Source organism: Aphidius gifuensis, linkage group LG4 (genome assembly GCF_014905175.1).
Source record: "Aphidius gifuensis isolate YNYX2018 linkage group LG4, ASM1490517v1, whole genome shotgun sequence".
NCBI lineage: Eukaryota > Metazoa > Arthropoda > Insecta > Hymenoptera > Braconidae > Aphidius > Aphidius gifuensis.
The window spans coordinates 19,766,335-19,781,659 of record NC_057791.1 but is presented as its reverse complement, the minus strand read 5'-3'; the positions used below and the strand labels follow the sequence as shown (position 1 = coordinate 19,781,659).

The window sequence follows — 15,325 nt, the reverse complement described above, 5'->3', positions numbered from 1 at the left end:
ATAATTAATTATCATCAATAATATTACCAAATAAAAAATTAAATTACCATTTTTTTTATTACTTAAACAATTTATTGCTATCATTTCTTTGTGAAAAAATAAAAAGCGAAAAACAATGATATGTTACTTGATAAACAAGATAATAATTTTGCTGTATATAAATTATATAAAAATAAATCATTTGATCTTGTTAAATATTTATTTTTTTTATTAACAATATTTCGATCATGATTTTATTTATTCCTGTCATATATGAAGGTTAATCAAACTGACCTCGTGCAGGTTATCTAATATGTTTGTTGTATTTTTTATCTTGGATACACATGTGTTTCATAAATCACATCAAAGAAAAAAATAAATAAATAAATATATGAAAATTAGTACTCAGTTCTTAAATGTCTGTTGAATAAAATTTTCATACTGCAGTTGCAAGTGATACTTAAAGCACTTCTGATAATTAATTTAAATAGCTTATACTAAAATGAAGGTTAATTGATTTATTCTTTTTTTTTTTTCGCTTTGAAAATTAATTTAAATTATATTTTGTTTAAGGATATTGTTGCTTTGGTAACTGGTGGAGCATCAGGAATTGGAAAAAGTATTGTCGAAATGATTATTACAAATGGAGGTAAAGCTGTCATAGCTGATATTGATCCTCAAGGAAAATATGTTGCTATTAATTTCGGTGAAAATGCAGCTTTCATAAATACAAATGTAAAATAAATTATTTACATTTATAAATATAAATTAAATTATTGATTTATTTTCAATTTTTTTTTTCATATTAATTCAGGTTATTTATGAAAAATCAGTAGACAATGCTTTAAATTTTGCAAATGAAAAATTTGGTAAAGTGAATGTTGTTATAAATAGTGCTGGTATTCATGGAGGTGAAGAAGGTGGTTATGATTTAAATAATGATAAGCCACATTCACTTGAAGAGTATAAAAAAATATTTGAAGTTAATACATTTGGTACATTTAATGTGATAACTCGATCAATTCGTTTTTTAAAAAAAAATCAACCAAATGAAGATGGCCAAAGAGGAGTTTTAATAAATTTAGGCAGTGTTGCTGCTTATGGAATTGGTTATCGTAATATAACTTACAGTTCGTCCAAAGCTGCTGTTGTAAGTATATTAATAATCATAAATTAACATATATTATTATTAAAATTTAATTTCAAATCAACAGATGGCAATGACAGAAACAGCAGCAAGACATGTCGCTTCTGTGGGTATACGAGTGGTCACAATCGCCCCAAGCATTGTAGAAACATCTCATGTTTCAAGTAAGAACAAAATATTAACTAGATAATTGTTAACTTTAATTGGCAAAAAAAATAATTATATATTATTTATTTTATGTATAGAAAAAATTGAAAATGTTGCTGGTTATTTTACATGTGCAATGTTTCAAAAAAAAAATAACACAAAGACAGTCGAGGTTCCTCACTTAATAAAATTCATTATCGAAAGTCATTTTGTCAATGACGAGATTAATCATACTGATGTAAATAAAAAAAAAAAAAAAAATGATAAAATTCATTAATGTAGATGTAAAAAAAAAATACTTGTTTAATATTTAAAAATAATTACATAAAATTTAGATAAATATGTCTGACGCAATATTGACTTTTAATTTAAAAATAAAGATATAGATATATAAAATAAAGATATATTAAGTGGTCAGTTTATTCATAAATTATCACGTTTTTAGTGGTTAATAACTTATACTGCACCGGCTGCAGAAACAAATTTTGTATTATCATTTTATATATAGAAAAAAAAAAAAACCAAACTTGCACACAATATGGAGCCAACCATGAAGGTATAATTTTGTTTTTTTTTTTTTTAATTTGAAAATAAAATTATTAATTATAATTTATTTTTTAGAAAATTGTTGCATTAATAACAGGCGGAGCATCAGGTGAAGCGAATGTTTAAAAAATTAAATGGTAAAGTTGTTGATAAAAATAATAAAGGTAAATGCAATATTTATAAATACCAATGTGAATAATTTTTTTTTTTTTTTTAAATGTTAAATAAAAGCCAATTAACATGTTTATTTATAAATTTCAATAATTTTCAAGGTTAAAATAAAAACAGATGCACAGGCTGCATTGGAAATTAGCAAGAAATAATTTGGTAAAATCAATGTAGTTATAAATAGAAGCGGTATTGTTGAGACTATGGTCCCGGATGACTTGGAGACCCGTGTTGCACATCCATGGGGAATTTACAAATGTTTGATGGACGTAAATGCACTTGGGATATTTACTAGCCGTTGGCATGTTGGTAGAAAATATTTCTGACAATAATTGCCAACGTTGTGTCATTATCAATATCGCAAGTGTCATGACTGATGATGCATCAGCTGATTTAATTGCATATCCAGTAAGCAAAGGTGCTGTTCTCAGAATGACAATTCACGAGCATTTGCTAATAAAGGAATACGTGTTGTTAATATTTTACCTGGTTATATTCATACACCAATTACTGATACAAATAAAAAATTAAATGTTGATAAATTTAATTTATTTCCAAAAAGACTTGGTGTTAATTTACAAATCAATGTTGCTTCTTAAAATAGATCAGAATAATTTAAATAATTGTTTATTAACTTATTGTAAAGTAGCTAATTTATTTTTGTAATTTTTTAAAATTATTTCATTCAAAGTTTTTGTCCAAGTATGTTGTAGCCAGTTGAAATTATTAATTAAGCTGCAATTGTGCTAAACTAATTTTTTGATTAGCATCCAATAAACGTTCACCAATATTAATTACTGGACAATTCAAAGCAATGGCCATATTTGCATCAGCGATCGTTTTGGCAATTGTTAATGCAGCAGCTACTGGATTACCTCCTGGAATAATTTTTTCAAATGCTGATGTAAATCCACCAACGAAATTTTCACACAAATCAGTTTGAATAGATTTTCGTGATTTTTCAACGGCCGTAGTGAGTTCTGCAATTCCTGGAAGTGGTTGTCCCGATGATGATGATATATTTTGAAAAGCAGATATCATTTCTGGAGTTACTAATTTACTTATGTCCGGAAATGAGGGAACAGCTGGATTATCAGCCTACAGAATAATTATTAAATAGTTGGTTTTATATTGTAAATTATTATTGATCAAGATTAATTGAAACTTACCAATTTTAAAGGATCAGGAAAGGCAGCTGAAGCTACTGCCACGGTGCCGAAAGCGTTCATTAAATTATAACTGTACTAACGCTTTCAGATAACCCAAACAAGAAACTGACAATAATCTACTCTTAGACAAGTATTTATATCGTTCATCAATTGACAAATATCTACGCGTGTTTGTCATTGAAAAATTCATAACACTTGTGTAGACTTTTCAACAATAGTTTCATTTAATTGCACTAAATTACCGCAATACAATTGAACAATTAATTGAAAGTTCTCAATCTTGTCAAATATGTCAATACCTTTTGCTGGGCCATTTTATGAATTGAAAAGTAAATAATTGAAATAAATTTATGAAACATAATTGAAGCATAATCATACGAAAATTTCATTTAGAAATATTTTTTTGATAAACAAGAGCTGCAGCGAAAAATGATGAATTTTGTCTGCAAGTCACGAGAAATATAAAATTGAAAAAAAAATAAGAACAACTGAAATCAAGCTTTAAAACTTTCAGGATAATAATATTCAAGTGTTGTTTTGATAATAGAAGCATAATTTCATGAAAATTTAGTTTGGAAATATTTTTTTTATCAATGACAGCTTTTGGCAAAAAAATACCGAATTTAAAAAAAAATATAAAACGGAAAAAAAAAATAAAAGTAATAATTTAAATTTTGTTTTGGAACTTTTAGGATAATAATATCTAAGTATTTTTCAAATTATAGAAAAATATTTTTCTTAAAAATATTTTTTTGACAAACATAATTATGCATAACCTAAATAGATAAATTTTAATTTTTCGATAAAATTATATTTTTAATTTTAAAAAATTCTATTTTAAATTTTAAATTTTTCCAAAAATTCTCTTCAAGAAATTCATCAGTAGATGTCGTTGAAATTCATCAGGCAAATAGAAAATTTTTGATAACAATAATAGAGAATTCATCAGGTAAATAAAAAAAATTTGTAAATCCAAAAAACGAGTTCAATAAAAAACAAATTAATTTTATAGGTATATAAGCAAATATATTTCAACAATAAAATATTAAATCAACAAAAAAAAAATTATCATCTTGCATAAATTTTGTATAATATAATTTTTTAAAATTTTCTTAAAATTCAAGAGTTAACCAGTAGCAATATTATTAGCTGATTTTAAAGCTTCAATTGAAAGACGTATGCCTTCTCGCAAAACACGTTCTCCAACAACAACCAGAGGACATTCTTCAGCAACTGCTAAAGTTGTTTGTAAAATTGTTCCAACAATTGTATTGGCAGCAGCTGTCGAATTGTTATTTTCAAAAGCTTGCTGGAATGCAGTGTTAAATCCTGCTGTTAAATTTTGTCCAATACCAAGAGCAACTCCTATTTTATGTTCAAGTAGTTGAATTGCAGTTGATAAACCAGGAATATTTAATGATGTTCCATTATTTGTGCTGGTACCATTATTTGAACTTGAAGTTCCATTATTTGAGCTGGTTCCGTTGGTTGAGCTTGAAGATGTTGGCAAAAGACTGAATCCAAATAATGGATAATTAAATCCAGGAATTTTTGGAAAAACAGTTTCAAAACTCACTCCTGCCTACAAAAAAAAAAATAATAATAATTTTATTAGTTTAATTAAAAACATGAAAAATTGCTTTTACCATTACGATCGTAGATTAATTTCACTTACTGAATTTCCACTAAGATTTGCTGAGCCTGAAATTGAGGCTGCTGATGCAACTGCCAATAGGGCGAATAGACAAAACACTGTACCACGTGTCATTTTATCTGGCTGAGATCAAACTACTTGATAGATATACTTCCTGATCAGTATCATTCGTTGTATTTATACTTAGTTATCAATAGACCTGCTGTTTACGTTTGTTTGACATTGAATTACTCTGTACATCTGTGCAGATAGTTTGTACAATAGAACAATGCACCAAAGTTATCCATTAGGTATTAACAATTGATGAAATTGAATTATTCTCTTTAACAATGAACAACGTCAATTTTTAAATAAAAACAATGCTTCTGTGTGCATTGTTTTTATTTTTATTTTTTTTTATTGTTAAAGAGACAGTCAAAAGGCTTGTGATAATTAATGAATGAAATAAAAAATTCTCATGTCATTTTAATTGAAATAAAAACATACGATTTGTTATTATTTACTTTTTTTAATTTTTAAACTAACAAGTGAAATTGAAACATTATTATTTTTTTTTCTTATCTTGTTGTTTTTTTTTTTTATATGTTATTGAGAAAGTCGTTCTTTCAACAATCTTTAGCGAGACGTTTTTAATCTGACCTCTGTTTATTCAGTGGCCAGTTTAAAAATTCATATCAAACTTGACACATCGAATACTCCTCACATTATTTTTTTAATTCAACGAGGTACTTTTTAATTTAACTATTTGTAAATATCAATTTTACTAAACATTTATACAAGTCATGATTTAATAAATATCATTTTTCTTTTTTATACTTGTCTAGTATTAATTATGTAAAAAAAAAAAAAAAAAAAACATGATGTCTCTACGGTAGAGCGAGTAGTTTTTTCTTTAACCTTGGCCTCGTTATTTGACGCAGTAGATTACACATACTTTCGTTTTCAAACCATTACATACATACTTTTCATAATTTATTATTTTTTTACAGACAAGCATCAGTCAGTTACGTATCTTACGTTTCCAACAATCTCTCGATAACAAAAATAAATAAAAAAACCAATCAAAAATGAAGGTAAATTCAATTTAAAATATTCATTAAATAATTCTAATTGAGTTCATTGAACAATAATAAATTATTTTTCTAAAAAATAGGATGTTGTTGCATTAATAACTGGTGGAGCTTCTGGAATTGGTGCAAACACAGCAGAAATGATTATTAAAAATGGTGGTAAAGTGATAATAAGTGATATAAATCTTCAAGGTAAACAAGTGGCTGATAAACTCGGTGATAATGCCTCGTTCTTCCAAACTGATGTAAGATATTTTTCTCAACTCTTATCAGTTGATAAAAAAAAAATAATATATTTTCGTTATTAAAAATAAAATGAAGAAATTAATTTAACTTTTAGGTAACCTCAGAAAAATCAGTAGATGAAACATTGGAATTTATTAAAAATAAATATGGAAAATTAAATGTTTTGATAAATTGTGCTGGTCTTGTTGGTGAAGGAACAATTTATGATTTTAAAAATAATAAACCCCATTCACTTGATGAGTTTAAAAAAATGTTTGAAGTTGATACATTTGGAACATTCAATGTTATGACAAGATCAATTGGTTTAATGAAAGAGACAGTACCAGATGAAGATGGATATCGAGGTGTTATTATTAATATTGGTAGTGTTGATGGCCTTGGTGCTGGACACCAGTATCTTGCTTATGGCGCATCAAAAGCAGCTGTTATGTCTATGACGGAAACATCAGCAAGACACTTGGCTTGTGTGGGAATTCGAGTTGTTGCTATTGCTCCGAGTATCATCAAAACACCATTATTAGGTAATTAATAATTATTGCTTAATTATTTTAATAATGGTTTTGTGATAATGAAGTAATTATTATTTTTAATAACAGATGATTTAACAGAAGACGAACTTGTTTCGTATACAAATGAACAAATGTTTCCAGTAAGACCTGGAAAAATGGATGAAGTTTCTCATTTGATTAAATGTATCATTGAAAATAATTTTATCAATGCTGAAATTATACGTCTTGATGCTGGTCATCGTCCAAGCAATATCATGTTGTAAATTTTTTTTCTTTTTTAACTATGCAATTCAAATATTGATTTTGATATGTTGTTATTTTTTAAATACATCTTTGTTGTTTTTAATAAATGTATATGAAAAAAATTTTAAAAATAAATTTAAAATGGTATCTATTTGATAAATTTCGTTTATGAAAATTCCACGACTTGATATTTTATATAATATACATGCAAAAAACCGAATGGAATATTTAAAATCAATGATAATAAATTCTATTCATATATTTTAATTAAAACAGAATTTTTTTTGTAATTTAAATTTAAGATTATAGATATCGTTTTTGACAAGACTTTGACAGTGATATTGTATGATGGCAAAAAAATAACCTTATCATCAAAGTCATTTTGATAAAAATAATCAGCATGATATATATTAGTGAAAGCTATCCGAATTATATTCAAACAAGAAGCAACTCTTGAGGAGATTGTAACATTTACGATCACAACAATTGAAGCCAACATGAAGGTATTTAATTTATTTCATTTAAAAACAAAATTAATAAACTAGCTTAACATATAAATAAATAAATTTTCAGGATGTCATTGCATTGGTAACGGGTGGAGCATCTGGAATGGGTGAAGCGACAGTAAAAATGATTGTGTCAAATGGAGGAAAAGCTGTGATAGCTGATATAAATCCCCAAGGTCATGCTCTCGCCAATGAATTAGGAAAAAATGTTTTATTTCACCAAACAGATGTATGTTATCAACAAATTAATCTCCAACATTTAAAAGCCACAAAATTAATTAAAAATGTTATGAATAAATAAATTATTTCAGGTAACTTCAGAAGACTCAGTTGACGAAGCAATAAAATTTACAAAAGATAATTTTGGAAAATTGAATGTTGTTGTTAATTGTGCTGGAATATTTGGTCTGGGAAAAATTTATGATTTCGATAATAACACGCCACAATCATTGGATAATTGTAAAAAATTTTTTGAGGTAAATACATTTGGAACTATCAATGTGATGGCTAGATCAATTGGATTGATGAAAGATAATCAACCTGATGAAGGTGGTCAAAGAGGAGTTATTATTAATATTGGCAGTGTTGCTGGATTCAGTGCTGGTCCAGGATTATTTGCTTATGGAGCTTCAAAAGCAGCTGTTCACAGTTTGACAGAAAGTACAGCAAGGCATGTCGCTTGTCTTGGTATTCGTGTTGTTGGCATTGCACCGGGTCTAACAGATACACCAATGATGAGTAAGACTGTAAATTTAAAAATATTTTTTATTGAAAAATATAAATAAAATTAATATTTTCAGATATTTTACCATCACAAATTCGGGATGTTGTCACCGACAATATGTTGTTTCCACGTAGATTAGGACAACCAGATGATATCACTCATTGCATTAAATTTATTATTGAAAATAAATTTATCAATGCCGAAATTATTCGTCTGGATGGTGGTTTCCGATCCAGTAATAAATAATAAAATAAACTATTTAAAATTTATTCGAAAAATATATTAACTTTTGTTTGAAAATATATTTTCATTTTTTTTTTTCAAATAAACTGATGTGATTTCAACTGGGCAGTTAAATGTATATTTAAGTATCTACTTATTGTACTGTTTAAATTATTTTTCCTTTCTTTTACAGTGTAATTAAACTGACATTTTATATTTTTAAGACACGGTACATTATAAATATATGAATAAATAAATAAATAAATAAAAACGTCCGGTGCAGCCTACATCTTTGTTCCTATCCAAAACAATAAATTTTAAATACCTCAGTAGAAATATTACCATTTAAAAATTTCTACGGCTCATCCAAGACCTTACATCATCTTACATTATCTGTTAGAAAGAAATTTTTCTAAGCCTTTTACCGTTAAGAGAAATCGTCCCTTCACCGATGGTGGGAACACTTATACAATGACAAAAGATGGTTAAAATTTCCTTTCAAAATTTTTGGAGAATATTTTTCAAGCAGTCTGTCTTGAATTGTCAACGAAAAAACAAGTCTAAGTTCCTATCAATTTACCATTTTGTTACATCACGGTGAAATAATAAAAAATTGAAGAAAACATGGAGGTATTTAATTCACTTCTTAAAAAAAAAAATTATTAAACTTATTTAATTTGTCTAAATCAAAAATATTTTAGAATGTTTTTGCATTGGTGACGGGTGGAGCATCTGGAATTGGTAAAGCAACAGTGAAAATGATTGTGTCAAATGGTGGAAAAGTTGTGATAGCTGATATAAATCCCCAAGGCAATGCTCTCGCCTCTGAATTAGGAAAAAATGTTTTATTTCACCAAACAGATGTATGTTATCAACAGATTAATCTTAAACAGTTAAATACCACAAGATTAATTGAAAAAATAAATTTATTTCAGGTAACTTCAGAAGATTCAGTTGACAAAGCAATAGAGTTTATAAAAGATAGTTTTGGAAAATTGAATGTTGTTGTTAATTGTGCTGGAATATTTTGTCTCGAAAGAATTTATGATTTCGATAATAACAAGCCACAATCACTGGATAATTGTAAAAAAGTATTTGAGGTAAATACATTTGGAACTATCAATGTGATGGCTAGATCAATTGGATTGATGAAAGACAATGAACTTGATGAAAGTGGTCAAAGAGGAGTTATTATTAATATAAGCAGTATTGCTGGATTTAGTACTGCTCCAGGATTATTTGCTTATGGAGCTTCAAAAGCAGCTATTCACAGTTTGACAGAAAGTACAGCAAAGCATGTCGCTTGTGTTGGTATTCGTGTTGTTGGTATTGCACCAAGTCTTACAAAAACACCAATGACTGGTAAGACTATAAATTTTAATCTCATTGCAATATTATTTTTTTTATTCAAAAATAAAAATGCAATTTATATTTTTAGATAAAGTGGCACCACAAATATTGGATTTTGTCAACAAAGATTTGCTGTTTCCACGTAGACTAGGACAAGTAGATGAAATCACTCATACCATTAAATTTCTGATTGAAAATAAATTTATCAACTCTGAAATTATACGTCATGATGCTGGTTTTCGTCTCAGTAATTAGCAATAAACAAAAATGTTATTCTAAAAATATGTTGAATATTTTTCAAATTAAATTAAAAAATATATTTTCAAATAAACTGATGAAATTTTAACTCAGTGGTTAAATATACATTCAAATATATCTACTTTTTGTTTCGTTTAATTATTTTTTCTTTTTTCTACAGTGCAATTAAAGCGTCATATTTATATTTTTCACACGAAAATGAGTACTTTAACATACGCATATTCTTTTCGTTAGATCAATGAAAACATTATACAATTTTAGTCGCACCAACATTCACAGTGGGTGTTCCTCGTCAAGGCTTGTGATAAAATTTATATATGGAAATATATATTATGGAGAAACGTCACGCATGTAAATATGATTTCCTCAAAAAAAAATTCTCAGTACAGAGTAAAAATAAAATGAAAAATATTTAAAAATTCGCAACAAAAATATTCTTCAGCATCTTCTTAATATACTCGATCTTTGCTATTTGTAAAAAATATATTCAATCGTTCGACACTATTCTATTCTCGCTCCACAATCATGAAAAATAAAAATAATAAAAAAATCTACAAAATGGGGTATTTTTTTTTTCTTGCGTCTTATTTATTTTAACTATATATACACGCAAAGTGTTTGCATATATTTCCGATAAAGACGAATAGCTTCCCCTCATGTTTTATGCACAACCGATGACAATTTTATGAGAAAAAGGATAAATTCAATATCAACTTGGATTGTAAGAATATTCAAAGAAAAAAAATATATATATTTTATTTTTCCATATGATTTTTGATGTCTCACTGAGATAAATCTCATTCTCAGAATGTTATTGTGTATCAAATAATAGAATCACATGACAATAAAATAAATAAAATAAAAAATAACAATTTATATGTAGAATTAATTTATAACTTGATTAAACAACAACCTACTTTTCGTAAATTAAATTTCAAAACAATGAAGAATTAATTTAACGAAAGGAAAAAAAAAAATTATTCACAGCATTGTTATGTTGCTCACAGCATTAGCAATATCAGTGACTAATTTAATACCTTCTTGTAGTACACGATAGCCAATAATAAACATTGGATTCATTGATGCCACATATAAATATGCATCAAGAATTGTGTTGACAAGTGTTCGTACAGCACCAGTTGGATCATTACTTTCAAATGCCTGTTGCAGAGCACTTTGTATACCATCAACAAAATTATTGGTGATTCCTAATAGAGTCTCCATGCGACTACGTGCAGATCCAATTGCTTCTGATAGTCCAGGTGTATTTTTATATGACGACAATGGTGGAAGATTTGAAATTTTTGGTATTGAAATGTTACCAACTTTATTTGGTAGTTGGGGAATGAGATTCATCACATTTGGAAGTGATGGAAAATTATTTTTTTGTATAATACTACTAGTTGATGATGTCTGAGTGACTTGAGGATTATTAAAATTTAAAGTTGGATCCTTGAAATTGACTGGTCCATTTGATAGCTTTCCATGTGTCTTTTTTTTTTTTTTTTTTTGTAAATTAAAAATTATTTATTAATATTTATGAATATCGATGATCAATTGACGGAATAAGATTATATTTTTTTTTTTTACTTACAAAATTAATACTTGCCAATGACAATAAAAAAATAAATACTGTAAATTCCATTTTTAAATAAATCAAACGCACGGTATTGATGAATATTACACACTGAATTTTTATACTGAGCTTAGAATCGATTTGCCGACTTCCGTATGACATTAAATATTTTTTTTACAAAATAGACGGGATGAGAAAAAAAAAAAAAAATCATTGTAATTGAGTAATTTAGATAGAGAATAATTTTATCATTCACATGGATGACTAATAACATCTCATGTTTATTCAATGTTATTAAATAACTATGTTAAGTACTTTTAACTCTATTTAAAATTTAAATTGATAATTGATGCAAAAAAGTAGACTTTTTTTTTTCATTTTTTATCATTTGTGTAAATTTTAAAGTCAGTTTAAAGTCACATTTTATTCTAAAATAGTCAACTATATACTTTGAATTTCTTTTTTCAAGTTTTGCCAAAGCCGATGATACATTCTAGCGATTACCTAGGTCATCTGAAGTTGAAAAAAAAAAAATAAGAAACTTTTTTAAACTATCGTATGCGATATTTGTGAAGCAGCAGACGACTATGTTAAATAAAAAAAAAAAAACGCAATAGATAGAGAGAATTAGAATAGAGCATAGTTTAATATTATTTGGTTGAGATTTTTATAAAAAACTTTTCGACTAAAAATATTAAGAATTCATGAGTATGCGAATGAGAATATGTTGGTTATATGGTGGTAAGTTTCATCGTCCGTGGTATATTCGCCTTGGGATTTCAAGATGAATAAGCTCTTTCTGTTGAATCGTCAACTCTAAACTATTTCTTAGATCTTCGGATCAACAAGCAAACCTTACAGAGGCCTTTACCTCAACATCAAACCCTACCACCATTTAAGTACAATTTATTCGCTTCGATGAATCAACATTTTCTTTATAAATATATATATCATAGTTGTACTAAAATTCTAAAATTTTTCATGAATAAATAATAAATGTAATAAATAAATATAATGTTTGCATTTAAACTAATCCACGTAATTTTAAATATGTATTTATATTTAAAAAAAAAAATGAATTGTACAACAAGATAATTATTTCCGATAATCATAAAAATAATAGTTAAAATTGATCACGAAATCGCGTGAGTGACAGAAATTAATTTGCCACAATTTGTACAGTGTACATATACGGAAATTGCGTGCCTGTTCAATCTTCATGTCTTTGTTTGAATGTTTGCTAGGTTTGTCGTTTTGGTAAAGTCATATATGTTGGTATTTCAAGTTATATATATATATTCAAATGTGGTAGCATCAACTGTCTCAAGAATTGCGAAATTACTTCTAAGTTTGAATATGTGTTTGAGTATAACAGCAGGGTGCTAAGTGAAACATGTATATAAGTAGAATTTTGTGATGCTTTGAGAGAAAGCATTGAATGAGCTAAGAAAATTGGACCCAGATGCGAAAATGAGATATAAATTTTTGCCATTATTTTTTATTTCTTCCTCTAATACTCATTCCAAATAAATCTCTCATTTTTCCAGAAGAAGAAGGAGAAAAAAAAGATGATGTATCAATTGAGAAAAGGATTGATGCAGAGGTTGAATTTTGAAGGAAGCAAGATGTTCTGAAATGGAACATGACAATATTCCAAACCCTTCAATGTCCATCTTTCAATACAAATCTCTCCATAAACATATATTGTATATATACGATTTCAGATTGAAGGTCGATTGAATAGAAAACTTCCCTTTACACTGTTCACATTTGTATATATGTATATTTATATGTACAGACTGAGCACTCAACTCATGCAATTGATATAGTCCAATTGTGTCTCTGAACTTGAATCCATCAATAGAATCAATGAAACCCATCATTATTGTACAATTGCATTCATTTTGTTCAACATCTATGTTGAACAATATCAATACAAACCATCATCATCATCAACACATTTCTACATCAACAAAGATTAAAATATATACTCATAAAAAATAATAAAAAATGCATTTTTACGAATTTAGAAATTTTTTAAAACCTCCCAAGTAAAATAATTTATTTGATAAATTATTATATAATTTTTAACAAAACAGTATTGAATTAAATATTATTATTATCATTTAAAATAAACAATATTAATGTTGTCCATTATGTTGCTATATTTACTCATGGAACAAGTAATATAAACGAACGATGTTTGTCGATCAAACAGACTTTATAATGAGATGAACGTGTGTTGTCTATGTTTATGAAATAAAAAAAAAAAAATATGTATTGAGTGATCGTGTATATACTGAATAAAGTATTGTGTCCGACAAAAGACCAGTAAAGTCCAGGCCTTGAGGCTGTCTATAATATACGATAAAATACACTCGAGTTGAAAAGAGAAAATTTAACATGTGGTACAACATGTATCTGTAAGTAGGTACTTATATCAAATATAAATTCTCAAATCTATTATTGAATTTTTATTTTTATTTTTTTTTTTCAAATTTTGATATTTCTGCATTTGACAAGAATTCAAAAAATATATATCAATAATACATTTATGTGCTTTGCATATGAATATTTTTTTTTCTATTAAATTATATTTTTAATTATTTTGACAACAAAAAAATATAAAAAATAAAAAAAATAAGCCTCTGTAATGTAGTAAAATATTCCTTTGTCACATCTTCTTGACTAGTTTCACATGATGCCTCTAAATTCATGTCAGATGATGCGAAGAGTTGATCTCTGTCTCAAACTATGTACCACCTTTGTCATGTCAATAAGTCAAGTAGCACTTGTATCAAGTGGATAGTTACAAATCACATGATTCAAAGAATACAATTGATAATTTAATTAACGCAATTTATCATGAATTTTCTGTTTAAAATTTTATTGAAAAAAAATTAAGAAAATAAAAAGATTTAAAAGTAAGTGTATGCCTGTACTTGGATGATAAAATAAAACAGTGCATTCTGGCGTAGATGCAGTAAGCAATGTTCAGAGAGCCTCTTAAATCACAAGTAATCATTTTCGGCCACTCGTTCGGCTGCAAGTCCCGAAGGGATCAAGTCATTCTTTCTTTTGCACACCCTACTTGTGTCGGTTACCACAATATATTTTTTCCTAATTTTATTTTTCTTCTATTTTTACATTTTAACCACACTATTTTATTCTCGAAAAAAGGCCAATACATGATAAAGCCTGAGTCTCGAAAATTTATGTTCAATGTTGATACAAGCATTTGATTATATACCAACAAGAGAGGTTTTTAAAAAAATTGGTGAGGTTACTGAGAAAAAAAATATAAATAGAAAATAGAGTTATTTGATCGTCAACAAAGCAACTTGAATGATTACGTTAAAATATATTCGTTTTTACATGCTTGTGTGAATGTGTTAGTTACACGATCGACATCATTTACTTCGGGAATTACAGCCCTCAGTCACACTGATTAATCTGTTTCATTAACGTCGACAAACGCAATTCCGTCACTCGTCTATGGCTTTGCTAGTTTGCCTATTTTTTTTTCGTTGTTTTTTTTTTTTTTTCGGTCATTGGATTCTGTACTGCACCAAAAAAAATAAAATAAAATATATATACAGTAAATAAAAAAATACGTCTCTTTTAAAAAACCAGCTGGTTCAAAAAGACATTGATAACAATAGCAGCATGTTTTCGCACTCAATTCATTCTACTATCCGTCAAAGAAAAATAAAAAAAAAAAAAAAGAAAATGAAATTCGTAAAAGTGGAAAAATACATTTATGTTTACGAAACTTTTGTTTTTAACCCTACAAACAATGTAATACTTTTCA

The 15,325-nt window shown here is 27.1% G+C and overlaps 4 protein-coding genes across 4 annotated transcripts in view; 3 read left to right on the top strand and 1 right to left on the bottom strand.

Annotated features, from left to right (window-relative positions):
* LOC122854033 (peroxisomal hydratase-dehydrogenase-epimerase-like) overlaps positions 1-6,989 on the top strand; it is a 96,265-nt gene extending 89,276 nt beyond the window's left edge. Inside the window, exons 4-12 of the mRNA XM_044154443.1 lie at positions 553-714; positions 794-1,129; positions 1,194-1,290; positions 1,372-1,532; positions 1,895-1,928; positions 2,755-2,891; positions 5,964-6,125; positions 6,221-6,647; positions 6,723-6,989. Coding sequence (XP_044010378.1) covers positions 553-714; positions 794-1,129; positions 1,194-1,290; positions 1,372-1,532; positions 1,895-1,928; positions 2,755-2,891; positions 5,964-6,125; positions 6,221-6,647; positions 6,723-6,898 — 1,692 coding nt within the window. The 3' untranslated portion in view covers positions 6,899-6,989. The remainder of the gene's footprint in view (positions 1-552; positions 715-793; positions 1,130-1,193; positions 1,291-1,371; positions 1,533-1,894; positions 1,929-2,754; positions 2,892-5,963; positions 6,126-6,220; positions 6,648-6,722) is intronic.
* On the bottom strand, positions 4,157-5,232 carry LOC122855534. The gene is made up of 2 exons (XM_044156975.1): positions 4,832-5,232; positions 4,157-4,738 (listed from the first exon to the last, which is right to left on the bottom strand). Exons 1-2 carry the CDS (start codon positions 4,922-4,924, stop codon positions 4,283-4,285), a joined length of 549 nt encoding a protein of 182 aa, XP_044012910.1. The 5' UTR covers positions 4,925-5,232; the 3' UTR covers positions 4,157-4,282.
* Positions 6,990-7,260: 271 nt separating the features above from the next.
* LOC122855531 (3-hydroxyacyl-CoA dehydrogenase type-2-like) lies at positions 7,261-8,558 on the top strand. Its single transcript, XM_044156973.1, has 4 exons — positions 7,261-7,381; positions 7,452-7,613; positions 7,696-8,122; positions 8,185-8,558. Exons 1-4 carry the CDS (start codon positions 7,376-7,378, stop codon positions 8,352-8,354), a joined length of 765 nt encoding a protein of 254 aa, XP_044012908.1. The 5' UTR covers positions 7,261-7,375; the 3' UTR covers positions 8,355-8,558.
* Positions 8,554-10,050, top strand: LOC122855533 (3-hydroxyacyl-CoA dehydrogenase type-2-like). Its single transcript, XM_044156974.1, has 4 exons — positions 8,554-8,960; positions 9,032-9,193; positions 9,266-9,692; positions 9,769-10,050. The coding sequence occupies exons 1-4, from the start codon at positions 8,955-8,957 to the stop codon at positions 9,933-9,935; spliced, it is 762 nt and encodes a 253-aa protein (XP_044012909.1). The 5' UTR covers positions 8,554-8,954; the 3' UTR covers positions 9,936-10,050.
* The last annotated feature ends 5,275 nt before the right edge of the window (positions 10,051-15,325 follow it).